Raw genomic sequence first — 21,399 nt, 5'->3', positions numbered from 1 at the left:
TGTGGTTAGCTTTTGGCTTTTTATGTGATCAAATAGCCAAAAACAGTGTTTGGTAATTGGCTTTTCATTCAGTGAAAATGCTGGCATTTAAGCCAAAATGAAAAAGCCATTATAAATGGCCAAACATTCCAGCTGGTCAAACAAGCCAAGTGAACCAGCGAACCGTCATTTGCCAAACAAGGCCATTGTGGACGCAAAGGAGCGAGCAGTGGTCGACAATGATACCATTGATACAGGATAATAGGAGATCCATCCCCAAACTTGCTCAAGAGAAGGAGAGCCCATTGTCCTATATAAACCACATTAGCCCCCAATATGACCGATGTGGGACTCAAATTTCATACCTTGCAATGAACCACAATAGAATATACTTTTTTTTTCCTTAATTATAAGGAGTATAATTATTATTGCTACGTGTAAATGTATAATTGCATGCACTATTTTTTTTTAAAACTTGTTTCTTGCACTCTAGCTAATTCTAAAAATTTGCTGCATTCCTTGAAGCTTTTCTATTTTGCATTTGATGCGATCTGTTTGAACATTTTTATCTTCAAGTTTCTATATTACAAATGTTGAAAAGTTGTTTTCATGAATAACATATTGACCTACAAAAGTCAGTAACCCGTATATAAGGGAGCAAATATGGCAACAATACTGTCATTACACCTCACAAAGAGTTGCGTTACATTGTGCAATTGATGGAGGCAGAACACATCGAATCAACTAGTGTTTCTTGGACCAAATTCTTAAATCCATTCTAGTGTTTGGTTGACTGTTTTTATTGTTTAGCAGAACATCATTCCACGGGGATTCTAACTCCAACCCATACGGCCATACCATAGAACAATAATCTTTTCTACAACACCCTTTCAACAGTTTTGATTTGCCATGAGCGCTTAGCCTCAAAATTAGTCACCGGGTTATTCCAGAATATGATCGTTAATGTGAATATGTGACATTAAGTAGTTTCCCATATCATCGGGACACTATAATTAGACCACCGTTCCAGGAAAACATATAAAACACCAGAAAAAGGGAATACAGACTAAATCTGGTAGTGATTCTGTACAACAAAACAAGCTCTATGATCAGACTCTAGCTGATCAAGCATTCCGTATGGACCAAATTGATCAGTTTCTTATATGTCCTTATTCTAGCTACATTGTGAAGTTGAGCACAACAGCTTGTTTACTGAGTTATCTTCTGTTATCAGAGCAGGCAAGACAGCCTCCTTTGCTGCCATAGTATATCTTCTTTACTTAGAACCTGTATGAGATAAAATAATAAATGCCTTCGTATCGTATGCCAACTATAATGTACCCAAGACTCTACAAACCTTCCAGGATAAATGGTTGGATTTGATCTGCCTGAGGTTCAAGCTGCTCTTTTCCCTCAACTTGATCAGAGAAATGCTGATCTTCTTTATCTATGTCTGTCTCGGATGGTAGCACTTGGTGCACTTGATCTGGAGAAGGAACCTCAAGTGGTTGGTACTTGGGTTTATTCTTCTCCAGTAAAAAGTAAGTTGTGCAATACCAAAATAACAATATCCTGCCTTGCGCTGCCACAGTCTCTCTAATTTGACTGCCAGCAAATGAAAGTCGTTCCAGTGCCTGCAGATTGATCTCAAAAGTCAAAATAAGAAACGTACAACTGAAGCCAAAGTGCAAAGCTACCAGGTCATATATCATTTTATACGAAAAAATTCCGATAACATATCACATGACAAGAGAACCATAACATATTAATATCTGTATAACTGACAGTGATAGTTTCTCCCCTGCACACATATAAACTGATAACATGAGAGCCAGTTCAAGGATGGTTCCTGTCCTAACAAAAACTTGCAAAACAAATCTTCCTACCTCGTTATTTTCCATGTCATAAAATAGCTGATAACTGAAAACATAAGATGCAGGACAAATCTTCCACTTATTTTGCAGACAAAACATCTCCTAGAGATAATACAAATCTAACATCTTAAATGCTAAAACATCCAAGCTGCTAATTTACTTGAATAATTTAGAGAATAAAAATAATGGTTATATAATTAAATGGTTAGGATCATAAAATCATATATGAAGGTTTTTCATCCAAAATGTAATACAATGTACAATTACATAATAGATTAATAGCTATATTTATTTCTTTGCTTTCCTTTTTTGGCAATAATTTCCTCACATTTTGGACAGTGATTTGCTTGAGAGACAACAAAGGAGCTCAATCAACTGCCTGATTATGTCATTATCATCATAATCTGCAATTTAGATTTCAGGTCGCTGTTGCCTGAACTCATTGGTGACGGGCATGCAAACACAGCAAAAATTACACACTGCATGCTTCATTATTATGTTTTAGCCGCTTTGCCATTTTACAAGGCATGAAGTTATATTCTTCTGTATACTTGGATTTAATGATGAACATTTCCCTGTTACATGTTACACACTCATAATAGTATTTGCCATAAACTTAACATATGATCACACTCGCAACATCCATGGCGCTTAAAATCCTCATTTCAGATCATGTGTCGTAGTCATCTACTTGATACTCCCCCCAGTAGGACACATACTCCCAAGTTCCCAACTGTATGGGATATAACCCTGAACAAAAGATGTGACACGTATCATGATATCTCTCTAAGCATAAATAAGCCCATGGCAACCTAGCTGATCACTAGTCTGTCAAGTAGCTCAGCTAGAAAGAATTATCTCACCCATACACGTGTGGGGCACCCGATGATCACGCAGCTGCAACACAGTATAAGTACCCCCTACTTATTCCCATTGGAGTGATTCCTGACACATTGTACTTTACTCTCACTTCTCTCTAAACAAATTCTCTCTTTAAATATACAAACTCTCATACTTGAAAAGTGACTTAGGCAGCAAAGGAGGTTCCCTTGGTTAAACCCCCAAAGTAGCCGACGTTTGCTATTCTCGAAAGGGCTCGAGCATGAACACCAGCTAGTCCAAAACAGAGGGACAAAGTAATATTCTTATTAAACATTCTTTTTTTTTTTGACAAGTAGTTAACCATTCTCCATCCTACACACTTCCACATTTGTTTACTTAAAAAAAAATTATTTACCCACTTTCTGTTTTAGTGTGTGTTTTCGTTCTAACCACCATTTAAAAAAATAATAAATAAAAATAAAAATTCCAAACCTAGTACACACTTTATACCACCTTATCCCCTTGCCCCACAATTAATCCACCTTTTCCTTACCTTTTTCTTACTTTCCTCTGTTTGTGAAAGTATAATTAGTGGGCAGAACCCCAAAAAATGAGGGTTTGTTAATTTATTTTTTATTATTAGAAAAGAAAAAGATGAAGAGCTTACTTAAGAAGATCTAGAATTTAAGTTTCATTAACACCAAACCTCCAAGACAACCATGAACTAGCATAGCAGCTGAACCATTTTGCTCAGATTACAGTTTATATTCACTGATTGAGTTGATTGTTCACAAAGTGTCACAAAATTAGATGATAATAACATATTGACCATAAAGCGATTATTCCTGACCCTACTGACAAACCTTTATATCAGTTGGAGGAGGAGGTTAATTCTACTCATACAAAATTGAGTTCATGTTTTGCAACCAAAATGTGAATCGAGTTCACAGCTAAGAAATTTGATTGATGATAAAAATTATGTAGGAACAGGTTTGCTCCAATGTGTATATGTATCCAAACGATGGGAAGTCTGAAGTTGATATGTCACTTAACTCTTGTGTTGCGGGATGCTAATGCAAACAGAGATGTGGAAAGACAAGGAACTTGAAATCACAAACATTGAGATACTAGTAGAAACAAGGAAATGTCAACCGCAAAACCATAGTTTCTTATCTCATATTAAGTATAAATTTTAGCTGCAGATCTTCCTTTACTAGCTAGGAATTTAATTTTCTTCTGGTTTTCACTAACAACAAATAGCCTTGATTTTCAGAAAATCTCAAAAACCCAAAAAAAAAAAAAAAAAAAAAAAAGAAATAAGAAGAGGTTTTTTTTTTTGGGGGGGGGGGGGTTCTGTATAGTCAATACCTGTTCTCCAGTTTGTAGATCAAATGGATGTTGATGCTCGAATTGCAGGCCTTTAAATTCATTGATACACAGTCCTTGAAAAGCCCTACAAATAAAGAAAAATATTCGGAAGTGGACAAAAGCAATGCAGAAATTATTATTTTTCAGGCAACTGTTCAGATTTCCCTGCCTAAAGGCTAAACCTATAGATTTATTATTGGAGACAGGAGAGGTGGTGCAATTACCATCGTATCAGAGACGCGCGTGGGATCCAGCGGAATATAATAGGCGTGTTATCTGCATTAACATAGTATCCCCCAAAGACAATGAAGACAGTCATAAGAGATGGCCCAACAGCCATAGCAGCTTCCGTGGATGGAACCATGGCTCCCACAGTTAGACCCATAGCAGATGCAGCGAAAGACTCTACAGTCACAATTCCACAGAACTTACCAAATCTGCAGGTCACAAATACAAAGTAAGCATATAGGGTAGAAAGTGTAATATTACTCAGCATTTTTCTGAAAAAATACTTATGAGGACTAAAAACAGTACTCTTACGAAATTCACAAATACATCCTCCATTTTCTTTTACTTGCAGCACAGCCTCGAGGCACTCACTTTTAGGAGGTGATTAGAGAAGGTGAATAAACGATTTTATCAAAATAATTTTAACACGGGAAATAGGGAAAGGTTAAGTGCCATGTGTAAAAATTATTTTGATAAATTTATTCGTTTAAATTGTCTAATCTCTTCCTCAAAGTGCGTGCCATAAGGCTGTGTTGCAAGTGAAAGAAATCAGAGGAAGTACTTCCAGATGGTAAATAAGGAATTGATTAAAAAGATGTTTTTTCAAGACTCCACTAATTAGCAAATTTTCTGAAAAGCAACCAGTTATGCCATACAATATATACTCCCTCCATTATTTTTTAAGTGAATATTTCTCTTGGGCACATATGCCAATGCAAATTTTTGACCAATAATATCTCTAATTTATGAATAAATAATAATAATAATAATAATAATAATAATAATAATAATAATAATAATAATTAATACCCACAAACTATTTTTTTTCATATGTATAAATCACTAACATTATTCAAAGTGGATTAAGTGAATAAAGCAAAAAGTCAAATCGTTTCAACTTTATTAAAAAAAAAAACCCCGGACGGAGTACAACACTACCTACTTTCATCTACCAAGCAAAAGTGAAGATCAGCCTCATGCACAACATTTTTACAAATTCAAGTTTCATCAAATTTGAAATATGGATAAGTAATTCAGCAATAAGAGTCTTTTGGTTTTGATTTACTTTCTCCTAGTCCAGTAGTCCACTTGCTCATCTGATTTACCTCACTAAGTCAAACACACTCCAGATCCTCAAATGTGCATGGCTATTTGTGTAGGATACTTTCAAAGTGACACAAAATCTCAGAAATTCAACTTTGCCAAGCTGTTCAAACAAGTATAACACTTGCCTCAGAGTAGAAGAATTTGAATCTTTCTGAAGCATAACAATCATTCCTTATAAAACCTTCAAAACCACTTACTACCAGGGCCCCCAAGAACACATGAAATATTGCTTATCCTATGGGCTCTGGAATGCTAGATTAATGGATAGCTTGGAACAATCAAATTGGATGCACATGATCACATCTGTAATACATTATTACAGAATGAATTACTATCCTAGTATACTATTTGAATACACATCTACCACAACTTGCAGAGTTTCCACTTCATCCGATCATTTTTTTTTCTTCAAAAAAAAAAAAAAAAAAAAAAAAAAAACGTTTAACCATTGCTTACTGCTACTTTTGAAGGTAGCTCTCTTTCATTTTTCTATGAAGCATTAACTCTCGAGTTTTGGGTTGATAGACCCGATTTGATGTTCAAACTTCAAAGGGGTAGCCTGTGATTGAGGAACAGCCCAGTAGCCCCCAAAAACATGCTGGACCTTGTAGCTTTTATGAAACTAAATTTATTTTTGTCTTTATATATTAGCCAGTACGTCAAGGTCGTCAACAACTACTGAGCTGCAAAGGAGCATATTATGTGAACAAAAAGAAACTCAAAAAGCCAATATGGGTGACATAAGGTCAAACGAGCAGATGAAGGCTGATAGACCCATGCAGCCTACGTAAGAACACACTACAACAATGGTAAACTCTATGTGCGACAGCAATAAAGTACACTTACATGAAGTGCAATGTAATTGGAATTATAAAAAAAAAAAAAGCCCAATTCAAAGTGGAAATTCTAAATCATAAACCTCTATATCATTAGAAATACCTAATAAAGTGCGTACACAGACATCCAAAGTGAAACAAGCACCTGAACATTTATCTTACGAGTCTACGACACTAGAATTGCCAAAGAAAATATGGAAAATCTCAGAAAGGAACCTCTCGGGTTGACAAAGAAATTAAAAACTCTATATCATTAGAAATGCCAAATAAAGTGCATACACAGGCATCCAAAGTGAGACAAGCACTTGAACATTAATCTTACGAGTCTATGACACTAGAATTGCCAAAGAAAATATGGAAAATCACAGAAAGGAACCTCTCGGGTTGACAAGGAAATATATATATATAAAAAAAATAGCTATAGTTCATCAGACAAAAAGAACATAGGAAGCCACAAATTGCAGAAGAGAAATAAACACCTCCTCTCCCACTACTCTAAAGCCTCTTGTTCGGTCTCCCAGTCCTGAGCATTTATGTTATTCAGGCTTGCCAACAATGCTGAACATGGATATGGTTTATTCCAAAATCCAAGTATTCATCTAGCTTTCCAAGGTTTCTGCTATTTTTGAAGGATCAAACACATGCTCTATACGGGTATGTGTCATATGATAAGAGTATAACATGGGTACAGAAAGGAAAAGATTGATCCAAGTAATACACTAACAAACATAAAAATTATAAAATAAAATAAAATAAAATGAAAAGCACAAGCACTCAGGATGTCCATTGCCAAAGCAAACATAAAAGAGAGAGGGTGCCTGGCTCCTTAAGTCCTTAGCATCAAACCAATTCTAGCTCGCCTAGTACCAGATCTTAAAAACCAGCAGTAGAAAGAAACCCCTTAACCCATTTCCCCTTTAAATATTGCTCATCACGGAGTAGAGCTAGTGAATTCTTCTCACCCGCAAATTTGTTTACAGGATCTTCACAGAACTTTACCTGGACAAAGTGGGATGCAGGCGTGCCATAGGATATAGAACGGAACCAAACAACAACGGGAATGCGGCCCCAACAGGTATTTCAGCCAGCAGCTTAGACAGTAAGTATGGACCCAATGAATAAGATCCTTTTGCCCGTTCCCTATCTACAATTGCACGCTCCTTCGGGAAAACACCAACAGTCTTCGTCAAAGCAGCCATTGCAGTATTTATAGCAGCAACCTAGAAGTAGCAAAATACATACAAAATCAGGGAAAAAAAAGACAAATACAACCCATTTACACAAACTGACAGATAAACATCTATGCTTTCACAGGTACATATTGGAGATTAAATATGCATACACAACTACAACACTACCCCAAAGACTCCACTGAGGCTCATGCCTAGGCAAGATAAAGAAGGTCAAGCATAAGAAGCCTTGCATGTACAATTGCAAAGAGGCTCCTCCAGCTTTACCCCCATATTGTAAAGAGGGTTTTTCCATTAGACCCTTGATCCAAAAGGCAGCTTAAAAGCACACACACACACAAAATAAAGACGCATAGTCTAGTCACTAGTGAGCAATTTAAAATTGAAAATTCACCTATTTAAAACATTATTAACTTTCTCAAAAATAATTGGAAAATTTCCTAAAAGGATACACATGTTAGTATCTAGCAGAGGGGACCAAGATACATCCACAAAAAGAAACTATGTGGTACAAAAAGCCTTCTCCCAATATATCATACACTTAAGTCCAAATAGAAAATACCAAGATATATACACATGCATTCACATAACATATAACGTAAATTTAGCAAGCTTCAAAAGTTAAGCGACAAAATTAGCTTATGATTATGTAAGAGAGTAATAAATAATTTTTCCACTCTTGTAACTCTACAATCAAATATCTCAGCTTTTGCAAAAACATATTTTTAGAAAACATAAAATTGAAAATTTGTCACATGATTACACTTTCCACAAGTTCTAGAAATTTTCTTACCAGCACAAGGAACCAAAAAATAATCACCGAGCTTACAACAAGAAAAGGCAGGCACAACGGAAGCCAGTTTGGAAATCGACAGATAGTTAATAGCTTAATACTACTGATCTTGTGTGGCAGCCTGGCAGGTTTGCTAGTATCTGGCTAATCATTACTGTTGAAGCAAATGTAGGATGTTTGTTATGAAAAGGTTTCTGACTTAGTTTCATTACATGCATTAAGTTCACATCACAACATAATTAAAGGTTAGTGTACAAATGCATCAGCCATTACTTGTATGGCAACTACCAAAGTCCAAAACTCACACTTAAGAGTTTAGACTCACATAATAATCACTACATATGTATAGGACAGATCTTAAACTCACAACATAAATTACAAAATGTGTTCGAAAAGGTTATATAATAATTCCTGTAATTATTTAATTTTATTTTTATTTCTTTTACTTTTCTCATTTCACTTGTCAATGCATTAGTTCAATCACTAATATCTTAAATTATTAGTAAGTAAAACTAATTAAAAAATTGATATTATGAAAGTATACAACGAGTTGAATCTAACAAAATCCCACATGACCATATGCTTCTTTAACAATAAATCATCAAAGCTAGTCCAAGTACTGCATGTAAATAGTACATTTGGAAATTTACAGTATTCACATTCTCTCATTTGACCACCTTTATTGGTTTATATGTTGGCAAAATATAGTTATATGGGATCTTATTAAATTTTCTCAATTTATATTTTTGGAATTGCACTAACAAGCGTAAAAGTCAAAACGTTACAAATAAAAGAGATCGGATGAAGTATAATTTGTCAATATATGCCGCAAGGGATGCAATGCGCCACGCAGCACCAACTAGACACCACTTGTGACCGCAACCTATGATTATTACATTCAGAATTGGTGGCAAAAAGACTTTGGCTGTTCTTAAGAATCTTATACACTAATTGCTTTTGAAGATGAATATAAACCTATGAATTGGTAAACTTATTTGATCTCTTTCTGCTAGTATCCTCCCTATCTACACAAAACTAACTTATATGTTTCGTAAGCCTTTAAACTATGCTTGTTGAATACTTCTTGCATAGTGGCCATTAGAATGTGTAAAAATAGAGTTTTTAACTCGTAAAAGAATTGTGCGCCAACAACATTTGACCTACTGCTGCTGTAATAAAATCAACTAAGCCTCTTGGGGGGGGGGGGAGGGAAGGGAGGGAGGGGGCAATTAACAACTTGTAACATTTCAAAGAATATGAAACAAGCCTAGGCAACCCAATAAAAAAAAAAGTTCGGCTCACTTCCAAGCCTAAAAGAGGTTCCATATTAAAACCAATTGGCGATAGTAGGAGTAACTCCTCTAGCTTATATGGAAGTCTTTTTTCTCTTTCTTTTTTAGGGACAGCTCACATGTGTACAACAAAGGGGTTTCAACACAACAAAAAGCCTTTATACCAGATTAATTAGCACTTGACTCGAAGAGGATTCAGAAATTATACAATCATCTCAATTCTTACCGCCAAAAGGCAAGAGTGCGCTGCGCATGCCAAACCCCAAATATACAGACTGTGACACTTCACTATTGTATCAACATCCCTCGTTAACATATCTTTTATTCTTCTATCAACAATCCCCTGCTTTATTCCTAGGTCCATGGAAGCTCCTTCCCCGACGATATTTAAAAGAGAACGTGCAGACACTATATGCTAATCCAAGCCAAATAACTCATGAAGTACAGATTGTACCTGCAGCAGTCCCATTCTGTCCTGAATAGATATCTGAGATCTTCCCATCCTCCAGAAGACTGAACCAAATATTATTGCTGATGCAATTGACATTCTGGCCCGTACCTTATTGGTTGGCCCATCTCGAGAAGCCTGATCAAGCCAAACTTAAAAGATTAGGAAAACTAACAAAAACAAAGATCAAGATTACAAAGCTTACAACAGGAAAATAAACTGATGAAATCTCTCAGAAGACAAATGTGTATCACACAAGCCACGTCGATAGCAGCAGTAAAAGATATATGATAGCAGCATTCAGAAACCGAGACACCAATTAAACAAGAAGATCAATTTCTAGCAGAAATGATTATGTGACTTTGTATACAAGAGATAAGTGGGACAGATTAGAACATAAACTAAAAAACATACTGTACCATTCCCTGGACCCATTAAGTAAAGAACAAACATCATATCTTCAATCAGACAAGATTATGTATTCACATTGCTGGATTACTAAAATATAGAAGAAATAACTCATTTCTAAGCACTTAATATAAAAATCCATACAAAGATGAAAAATTATGCGATCAAATACCTGCATCCACGCACGTCTAAGAAGCAAGAAGAATTCCCTCCACCAATTCCCTCTCTTAGCACAAGCTTTTCTACCAAACCTCGTTCTTTTTATAAATTTATCTTCACTGGTAAGTGGAGTTGCATAAATAACAGAGGAAGTTTGTTGTGAAAATGCCTCAACAAGACCATCAATCCTTTTTTGAGAGCTGTTAATGCTTTCAGATGAACTATAATCAATAGATATGAGATCAGCCAAAAATTCAGCAGGATTGATGTGATCTGGGCAAGGGTACCTGTTGGGTGCACCCACAGATTAGGCAACATCCCAATGCTTACACCATTAAATACCAAATATTAGGTGACATTAGAACTACAGATAGTGTGAGATTTAGCAACCAACCCAAGCTTTGCAAAGTATGCCAATGGTTCGTCCCTAGCAAGACCAGCATAAATAAGAGAACCATCTGTCAGCAAGATAATGTCGTCGAATTTGTAATAAATCGATCCTCTGGGCTGGTGTATTGAGCAGATCACAGTATGACCATCTTGTGCAAGTTGACTGAGCGTTTCCATTACCTTCTCTGCCTGGAAGGCATCAAGCCCTGAAAGTAACAAAAGTCAGATAGACTAAAGAGACAATCAAACAGATCTAACAAATCTAAAGCAAATTCAATTTGGAGTGAAAAGGACTATAACAGAGATATACAATTATACATATGTGACTATGTGAGCATGTTAACTAAACCTCTACTACAATCTCAAATACATAGGGACTATTGAAGAGACTGATGAAAAGGTCTGGGAGGGTAGGTGTAAGCCCTTGTATGTAACAAAATCATTATTAGTAATGGGAGGGTAGGTTATTCTAGACTAGTAACCAAATGCCACTTTCCTACTAGTTATTTATTGACCCCACTAGAACAATGGAGTTGCACTGTAACCCTCTGAGATACAATGAAGATCAACTAGAATTGTTTTAAACTACCTAATCAATATGGAGTAATAAAAGAGACTGTGCCAGTACAGAACCTAAATAATTGCAAACAAACTCTCTTTAATCCTATAATAGGTGTCATACTACAAGAATTTGGAGGGATAAAAAACTCAAAGGGAGCATCATTTATTGTATTACTCCACACCATTAATATTTCTTTAGACCAACTGCCTTTAAGTTTTGTGCCATGTTATATGTTATAGTATATAATTATCTAAAGCTTGACATATTTATTGGGACATCTTGAAAATAGAAAAGTTGGCAAGCATTAGAGAACATACAGAGTACATGCTATCCCACTTCAATAAATGCACAAATATAGCCCGGTTATTTAAGATTAGAGCTTGAAAAATTGTATAAAGCGAATAAATTCAACAACCAGCTTTATTTTTAAGCCCTGAAGATTAAATAAATCCCAAGGCTTATGGTAACATAATCTGATAATCTTTTACCACTGGTTGTAGAAAATGTTTGGAGTGATACTATGTAACTGTGTCCATGGAATAAAATATATGAGTAATTGATTAGAACCAGCATATCAAGTAAAATAAAATGTATATCACACTGACAGACATGTATAAATGTATTAAGATTCAAGTCAATGAAATATAATGCAAAGACTATATCATACTGAAAAGAGAAGACCTTCAAGCTTGCATAATTAAGGAGAAGCATGCATACCAGTCGTTGGTTCATCTGCAAATATGACTGAAGGACTTGCAATTAGTTCACATGCCAAAGACAAACGTTTCTTTTCACCACCACTAATTCCACGCACCTTTGCATCACCAACAATTGAATCTGCACAACTGACCTTTGGGAATAGTTCAACACAGGCAAATAAAAGGGAAAAGGTGAGCACATAATTATCTTCCAAAATGCTTATATAAAAATCAGTTGGAGGATTCAGCAAATTATCAAATAGCATCAGTCTTACCAAGCCCAATTTAGACAAGAGATCATTCACATAAGCATCCCTTGCTTCAGCTGAAGACATCTGTGGAAGCTGTAGTTCTGCAGCAAGAGAAAGTATTTCACGGACAGTCATTTGTGAGAAAAAGAGGTCCTCCTGCCTGACATAAGCAAACCTAGAACAGCAAGAACATCATCGAATGAAGTTAAGCAGGAAACAAAAACCCTATGATCAAATTTAAAAGGATTAGCTCCATGAAAGGTGGTCATACTTGTAAGATTTCTTTGACTTTTGCTGTCCATTGACCTCCAAGAAACCTGATAAACTTAACCTTGGCGAAGCTGAAAGTTGACCAGCTAAAACATTAAGTAATGTTGTCTTCCCAGAACCTGATGGCCCCATTATTGCTAGCAACCTTCCAGGTTTAGCCTCCCCACTAACATCTTTCAGCAGGAATCTTACCTACACAATAAATCAGGCAATCAAGCAAGTAAATTTTATTTGAAATTATGCTGCCCAGACATGAAACATTAGGCCATAAGATCTAATTGCCACAAAGTGTGCTAGACATGTAAAATTCTCATCACTACTGAACAGCCATTTCTATTCCATATATATACACTGCCCCATCTTAAAGCTTCTGCTTCTTAAAGTGTGTGATAGCAGCATAATCTACCATTCTACCCACACCTAAACCATAAATGAAGGCAATCTAATGTAAAAACCTTTTTTTTTTTTTTTTTTTTTTTTTTTTACTACAACGGATCAAAAGGAGACTAGCTCCGAACTGACTCGATACAACAACGAGAAAATTTAAGCCTCTTAACCAAACTAATACAATAACTAAAAAGGGGATTGGGGTTACAGCTTGGCAATACAAATAAGGGGGTTGAGGATATCCATCGCCAAAATTAGCCCTAAGCTGCAGCAAAACCAAGTAGAATACCTTTTACCTTTCTTTTTCTTCACCCTTGACCTTATTGGCCTTCCATTTTTTTCTTGACATGGCGGAGAACATGAAGATGGTGAGTGGTGGAAAGGACTGCACATGATCGGGTTCAACAGTCATGGAGTCTTCGTCATTAGAACCTACGGATTCCACTTTATTGAAATCAGTGGTAGTTAAATCTCTCGCATGTAACTCGTTCCCCTCCTCAATAATTAAACCCTCATTGTTACTAGAAGTTAGGCTAGTGGGTAAATGATCATCTAACTTCTCCATGACAGCACTGTTGGGCTTGGAAGTCCAACAATGTGGCTGCCCACGGCAGAGTCCAGGGTTCACTTGACCTTTTCCTATTGGCCCTTTCTGTTGCAACACCTCCTTCTTGGACCCACCATCTTAGTGGGCGAGAGTGAGGATTTAGGAGCTTTGGATTCCTTTGCCTATGGGGCTCTGAAATCCCATCATAGGTGGTCTTTTCCTTCACTCGTACAGTCATCCAAGATACAAAAGAATTTTTGCAGAAACTCAAGGTTTTCCCTTGATAAAGTTCCAAATAAGACAACTCAAAAATCTTAAGGGACTTGTTACTTCTTGAACCTTTGAGGAACATGTGCGATTTCCTCGGTCCCTTGTTCTTAGCACATCAAGAATCTTGGTTGTTTGGAAAACTAGCAGCATCATCCTCCTCCTTTTCCAAAGAGGTAAGAACATTGGGTGTACTAATAAGGCTCTCTGCCAACATCTCATTCGCAACGTCCATGGTGGATAAGGCTGTAATATCACTCTGAGCATCGCTACTAGACAACCCATTAGAACCTAGGTTGACAGAGGGATTACTGATCTTCCTCTTTTTGTTGAAGATGGCGTGGGACAAGTCGGACTCCTTAGTGCCCCTCTTTCTCTTGATCTAGCTAGCTTTTCTTCTCAACCCCTCCATCTTCTCCATTTCGCGAAGGATGCCCGGATTTCTAGGCTTACTCTCAGTTGCTTTGCTAAGATTATCCTGGGCCTCTTCGAGTTGATAAAGCTTGATTTCGGCTAAAGCCCTTCTGTAAAGGACTTTAGTATTGTTACCATCAAGCATAATGACTAATGCGCAGAGTTCCTTAGTTTGTTCGAAATCACGGACCTTTAGGGCGCAAGCTACAAGATTTAACTCTAGAGATATGGCAAGGTTCCATAGAAGGACACATTCATCTTCAATTCCAGACAAAAGCATAGGAGTTTCAACCCTCTGTCATACTTACCTACAGCAAGAACGACTTCACCTTTCTTGAAATAAGAATTACCCTCCACTTTCCATTCCTTTGCTTGATTAAGCATGTTCCGGGGGCAATTATTTGTGGCAAAGTTGTCAATGGTTTCGTCATAATCATCGTTCAAATGGATGTGCGTTAGGGCATCAAGTAATAAATGGCAGTCCATAATAGAAAATTGAAAAGGGAAAGAAAAATGACGGAACTTAGAAATGACAACAAAAGAAGAACGGCAAAATTAGAGTGCTAAAGAAACAAAGGGAAGGCAAATCGGCGGCCAACCCAGAACCAGGCTGCAGACCGGCGGTGGCCGAGACCCAACCACCACAAACAGACACTGGCAACGAAAATCGGTGGACCTTGAGATCCCTCACATCGGACCATCAGGTCCCCCAAACAACCACAGGGAAACAACTACGGATTAGCCGTCAACCAAGTCGCCGGCACCAGTATGGCGCCTTCTTAGACGGCGGTGGCGATGGCTGATGTGGTCTACACAAGATACGGCTTTCGGAATTGAAGACCTCCCCGCGAATAATCGGAGTCGATGCCGCAAAATGGATGGATCTGAGTAGCAATGGACTCACCGGCAATTGAGAGGGAAAGCGGCCTACTCAGATCGCCCGGAGGTCCGCCGGAGAAAAGCTAGAGGAAACTGGTATTAGAAAACTAGGGGCTTGAAAAACCGTTTGCTTTTTGGTGGTTTTGTTATCGCGCCCGTGAGGCGCGTTCTGCCAAAGAAAAAAATATATTACAACACAAGTATTATTTCTATTGTTTAGTCTTGATTTTAGAAAAAAACGTTGCTCCATGATGCCCATGGCCATTTGATATCCTAGAAAACAAAAACTTCATTCAAAAGAAGCAAATTTAAGAAAAATTGCCAATATATTCAGCACCCATGAAAGAATACATTGAGTTCTTCATAATAGATCATGATATAATTATAATTTTATTTTTTTTAGAAAAAAAAAAAAAAAAAAAAAACCTTCCCCGATAATCAGGGTGTACCAAAGCACTTCTGCCCTAGGAAGTTCAACAAGAGAAAGGGCACCCACCACCAGAAATTACATATTTCAATCATTTAAAGAAGAAAACTCAAGTCGAAGTAATCCCTTAGCTCAAACACAACATAAGCCTTTTACTAAATTTAGTCCATTTTTAGTCATCTAGACTAGATCGCTCAGCAATATTCACATTTACTTTCTTTACCCTGTACAACAGTAAAGCTACTATGAGAATACAGCTAACTTTGGCTTAGGCTTCATATTCAAGAGTCTGCTGACTAGTCTAATCACAATATATGCTATGGGTTCTCTATCATCTCTCTCTACTTGTCACATGGGCCCCTCTTTTTAGCTCTCTACATCTCTCTTCTCTACACATGAGCTCCTTAAAAAATGTACATCTTCTACACACTGCATCAATAAATACAAATGGAGGGAGTAGGATTTTGAAGCTAATAAAATCTTTATCACAGTTTCCAACTGTGGGGGGGAGGGGGAGGGGGGGGGGGTGGTTGCCTTGCTCACTCTTGTACTTTCTAGGCATTCCAACTCATAAGTTATGCAAGTGTTTCAAGTTCTCAATGTTAGATCTAGCAGCAGAAATGAGGAGCTAAATTTCTATTGCGGGCTCTACCACTTAACTTCATCAATACCATTATCATTGTTTAATACTGTAACTTCATCAACCATTATCATTGTTTAATACTGCAACTATTATTTGCTTTTACCTTTCCAAGTTCCAATAATTGCTTCACTATAAGTTTTAGTTAAAAAAAAAATTCTTGTAATGTTCTATGGATATAGACACTTTGTTTATCAAGATAGTGCCACATTTCCAGTAAATGGTAATAAAATCCCCCCATGTTTCCAATTGTTAGTGCACCAAACCTTACAAGTCAAAAGAGCATATCATTATGACCAAACCATTTTTGGTCTTTCACAAACTTATGAGATTTACTCTGAATCCTAACATTTTCCCAAATAGTTGACACTGAACACTAGTCCATTAGGTCCGATGCGGGGAGGGTAAATACAAAAATTTATTCGCAAACAAATCCTGGAATTTGCATAGATGGACTTGATATACACTAGCTTCTCAAACTGTCATACCTGGTATGAACATAATTCTATATGCCTCTAAGAGCATGGCTTACGCATAACGTGAAACCTCCTTAACTGCAAGCACCCCATCACTTAACTTTTGAATAAATCTTTCCCCACCCACTCTATAAGCACTATTTGTATTCTAGAAAGCATAAATTCTCCAAAGTTTCTCCAAGATGATAACAATACCGATCATAAATTCTGCCGATGGAAATGTATATAAGTGGAATTGTGGAGAAGTTGATGCCGAAAGCTTACAGAGTTTAATTTTAAATTCAGACTGAGATGATTATTTTAGAGTACATCTTCATTAACTAAGAATACTGCGTAATAAACGGGGTTTGCCAAAAATAGTGTAAAGAAATGAACTGAAACGAAAAGCTTACAAAACCTTCAGAGGTAATAAAGTATTGTACTATACTACGAGGATAATTTTCCCAACAGCTTTTATATACACCCGGGTGCACGTAGAGGCAAAAACTACCTTGGGTGCGCCTTGCACCCGGGTGTACATAAATTTTTTAGTATAATTTTCCACAACAAGTCAACAACTACAGCATTAGCATAATTCAATAAAAATAAACAATCAACAAATCACAATAACAATTATTCAAACCAAACTATATACTAGTACAAAAACTCATAAAAATAACAGCAGAATTCAGTGAAACTAACCGATTTAGACTTCTTATCAGAGAGTGAACAAGTAATATTATTCCAACGAATAGTGACCGGAAAAACTTTTCCGTCAAACGAAGATTCATCAGAATCATCAAATTCATTCTCATCGCCGTCGAATTCATTCTCCGGCAACAACGCAGGACCAGGGCCGGAAAACAAACGAACGAAGAGAGCGGCAGCGACGGCAATCAGAATTTGACCGACGCCATTACCGCCGATTTTTCCGACCATTTCTCCTACTTTCTTCCCGCCGAGTTTCACCATTTTCTCTCTCCTCTGGTTTTGCTGCAACTGCAAGTAGTGAGTGTGTACGCCAGTTGGTAAGAGAAGGGAGTGAGAGTGAGAGTGAGAGTGGTGTTATTGATAAGGGTAATACGACGACGTATAGGATTTGGATGAAGTTGTGTGAATTTGTCTTGCTTGAAATCTACTTGGGCTAAAAGGCTATAAGACTGAACACGTGTTGGATTCGAGGATAAGATTTTTGGCTGTCTTTTTTTGGGAATTTTATTCATGGTTGTATTTGTGTAAATTGTGTTGTGTTTGTGTTTGTCAAAATTGTCGAATATGGTATGTAAAAGTGCATGAGATTTTTGAAACACCAAGCACCCAAATAGAATTAGTGTTATTATTTGGGGGTACGGTATACCCAGGGTTATAAATGTTATTTTATTTCTAATGTTGCTGCATGCTACTTGCACGTGATATTTTCAAGGTTTTATTTCTTCGGAATTCTTCCATTCTTATTTCTCTCTCCTCCTTTCTTCTTTTATTGCCTTCAAATTTCTAGAATTGTTCATCTACATTTTCTATTTTTGCTTCGAATTGCGTTTACCGTCTTCGGTTTGCAGAATTGTTCATCTACATTTTCTATTTTTTTTGTTTTGAATTGTGTTTAGTTGCAACAATGGTGAAATCTAGGTAAATTTTCTCTCTCTTTTCGGTTTTTGTTTGTATTTTTGTTTGCATAATTCTAGAATTTCGTACTATACTTTTGTTGAAATCTAGGTTTTATATGTTATATGGAGTGAGAGATGATAAGGGTACATTAGGTGTACAAAGCATCTTGTACACCACTCTTCCTATTGGCTGAAAAAAGAAAAAAAAAAAAACATCTTGTGCACCACTCTTCCTATTGGCCGGAAAAAGAAAATGAAAAAAATAAAAAATCTTTTTTTTAGGTGGGTCATTTTACTTTTTATTCAAATTTCAAACGTCTTTTTTGAAATTTGAAGTTTGAATTTCAAATAAAATCCTAACCCTACAACTGCCTGTTTTAATTAGTATATAATCCCCAAAAAAATTGTCTCTTATTTTTTTTCGTCTATTTTTTTTTCACTCAAGCGTTTATAAAGAGCAAAAATAATTAAAAAGCAAGATTTCGAAATTTCTGATTTGTGAGATGAGGTGGGTTCGCCGGTGCAACTGTTGTTTGTCAAGCTTGTTCGCCCTACAGCTTCTTCACCGTTTTCGGCATGGTGACCCATTGCCGGTGTTTATGACTAATGAAATTAATTTTGATGTTAATAATTTTTGATAAAAATATATTTACTTTTAAAATTATGTTAACTCAAATTTGGTTGATCTATACCATTGAATGTTGGACATATTTCGTTGAATTTGTTGCCGGAATTTGTAATTGGACACTAATTCATGTCAGGCATAAAACCTTTTTCGTCCCGGAAAAAGAATTTTAAAAATAATAACCTAATGTACGTGCTAAATAAATTTCTTTGCACCTAATGTACATGCTGATACCCCTTAGTCCAATGGTCTAGTAAATAACGAATGTGTGTAATATGCAAAGTTCACCTGTGTTCGAACCCTGCGACTGTGCGAGAAAACACGAAAATACTAATAATAATAATGATGTATATTGTGAACATGTGGCCCAACTTTAATGACTGAAATTTCAGAAGGCCAGGTGTAGATAGAGCTGTTAATTCGGGTATTCAAGTCGGGTTGGGGTCTAGTCAAATCAGGTCTCAAGTCAAATCAAGATCAGGTTATGTCGGGTCAATCTAGCCTCATATTAGGTTCAAGTTCAGTTCGGATCAATTTCGATTCAGGTTATTCGGGGTCGTTCACCCTTTCGGGTGTAGGTCGGGTTTGATTCGAGTCAAATTCAGATCGAGTTCGATTTCAACTTCAAGTTGTGTTGAGTCGGGTTTGGACAGGTTAATAGATGATACATTCGGGTTTGTGTTAGGGTTGGGTCGGATAATTATTTGGTCGGATAATCTTAAAGTTAGATCATTTTTGGTTTTGGTTCAAGTTCAATTCGAATAAATATCGATGTGGTCAAGTTGAACCTAAATAATTACACCTTTCATAATTTGATCAAACATTATCAAGATTTTATTAAACCTATATACGAAGTAATAGAGAACAAATGGTCTATAAGGTGAACAAATTGTACCAATATGTTGTTAGGATTGAGGGTTTACAGAATTGTACCAATATATAAGCTGAATAAAAGGTATATAAAATTTTTATCAAACCTTCCATGACTCGGGTCAATAACAGGTTGTGTTGGGTTATAACCGGTTTCAGGTTCTAATTGGGTCAAGTACTAGTTCGGGTTCGGATTGTTGTCGAGTCGGATTAAATCGGTTGATGGTTATTATCAGGTCGGATGCAGGTTCGATTTCAGGTCATAAAATATTGGATCAAATCGGTTGACGGTTAACATCAGGTTGAGTTCAGGTCGGGTTACAGGTCACTAGTTTCACCCTATTGTTCGGGTACAAGTCAGGTTCAGATCATTGCCGGTTCAGGTCAGATTCTCGGTTCGGGTCAGTTTTTTAAAGCTCTAGGTGTAAACACCTGATTGTGTCTCCCCAAAAATCAAACCCAGTGATGAGTACCTTGCACGTTTTGATTAACGAGTTTTGTAAAGAGTCGAAGAGTCTCGTGAAATTTCCTTAAGTCTTGACCGTACTCTTAACCTTACCGAAAAATTTTTAATCCAAAATCATTTATTTCGTGCCTTTAAATCCAAAATAATTCATTTCGTGTCCTCAAAATCATTCATTTCGTGTCCAATTCATAAAAAGTCGAAACCAGATTATTTTGGTCCATAATACTGGTCCAATTATTATTTAGTTGGATAGAGCTTGAAAAGATCTTTTCAACGATATATTATAAGCCCAAATCCGACATAAAACTAATAAGTTATCGCCAAAATATTAAACCAAGCCCAAACCGAGCCTAGGTCCACCTTACCTATGACCCAATGATCATGTGAGGGTCCAAATATCTTATTCCCAATCCTAAACCCATTAGGATTCCTTAGAAGCTTCTAGAAGTCTCTAAAAGGTTCTGATTTATCCTTTCCGAAAAAGATAAAGATTAAAAGAGTTCGAAGCCGAATAAAACTTCTCTTTTCTTATCCGATCAAATTCAAAGACGTAAGGATGTATTTTGTTAACCCAATTCTATTGGAAATAAAACTCCGTATGACCTTTTTATCTTTAGAATCATCACAGGACGACAAAACCATCACGCCGCGGTAGTTTTATAGCGCCGGGATGGACCCCATCGTGTCGCGATGGATTCTGTTGCGCCGCGATACTCTCGTCACCCTGCAATACGAGCTGTTTTATTCCGTTCCAAATTCTGATCTTTTCTGATCGTCCACACTCTCTGTTTTCCTTGTAAATAGAGGTCGTTTTCCCCGTTTTCAAATCAGCTAGTACCATCAATGATAAGCTACAATTAGCTATAATCCACTACCACAAAAAGGAGAATAAGCAACACACAATACATAACTGTCAAGTTTCATAGGCAATCTCTAGCATTATACATAGCACCTATGTAAGATAAGCATTTTGTAGGTTGAAACTTATAGAGCGCTTGTCTAAGTTAACAACTTTATATGATATATCCAAATATAACATTATATGATATACGTAGTAGATCGCCTCTTATAGATAATCGTTTTATAAGTATAATTTATTAAGAAAAAAAAGAAGGAAAAAAGAAAAAGAAATCTGGGTAT

At 36.5% G+C, this 21,399-nt stretch overlaps 1 protein-coding gene across 1 annotated transcript; it reads right to left on the bottom strand.

Moving 5' to 3' along the window:
- Window positions 1–920: 920 nt before the first annotated feature.
- On the bottom strand, window positions 921–17,806 carry LOC110694249 (ABC transporter G family member 7-like). Its single transcript, XM_021871425.1, has 12 exons — window positions 17,394–17,806; window positions 12,677–12,867; window positions 12,430–12,580; window positions 12,174–12,306; window positions 10,899–11,100; window positions 10,518–10,791; window positions 9,944–10,075; window positions 7,214–7,434; window positions 4,268–4,480; window positions 4,044–4,128; window positions 1,337–1,613; window positions 921–1,266 (listed from the first exon to the last, which is right to left on the bottom strand). The coding sequence occupies exons 1-12, from the start codon at window positions 17,661–17,663 to the stop codon at window positions 1,256–1,258; spliced, it is 2,160 nt and encodes a 719-aa protein (XP_021727117.1). The 5' UTR covers window positions 17,664–17,806; the 3' UTR covers window positions 921–1,255.
- Between the last annotated feature and the right edge of the window lie 3,593 nt (window positions 17,807–21,399).

Source organism: Chenopodium quinoa, unplaced genomic scaffold (genome assembly GCF_001683475.1).
Source record: "Chenopodium quinoa cultivar QQ74 unplaced genomic scaffold, ASM168347v1, whole genome shotgun sequence".
NCBI lineage: Eukaryota > Viridiplantae > Streptophyta > Magnoliopsida > Caryophyllales > Amaranthaceae > Chenopodium > Chenopodium quinoa.
Note: the sequence above shows the minus strand (reverse complement) of the source record. Positions and strands in the feature narration are given on the sequence as shown.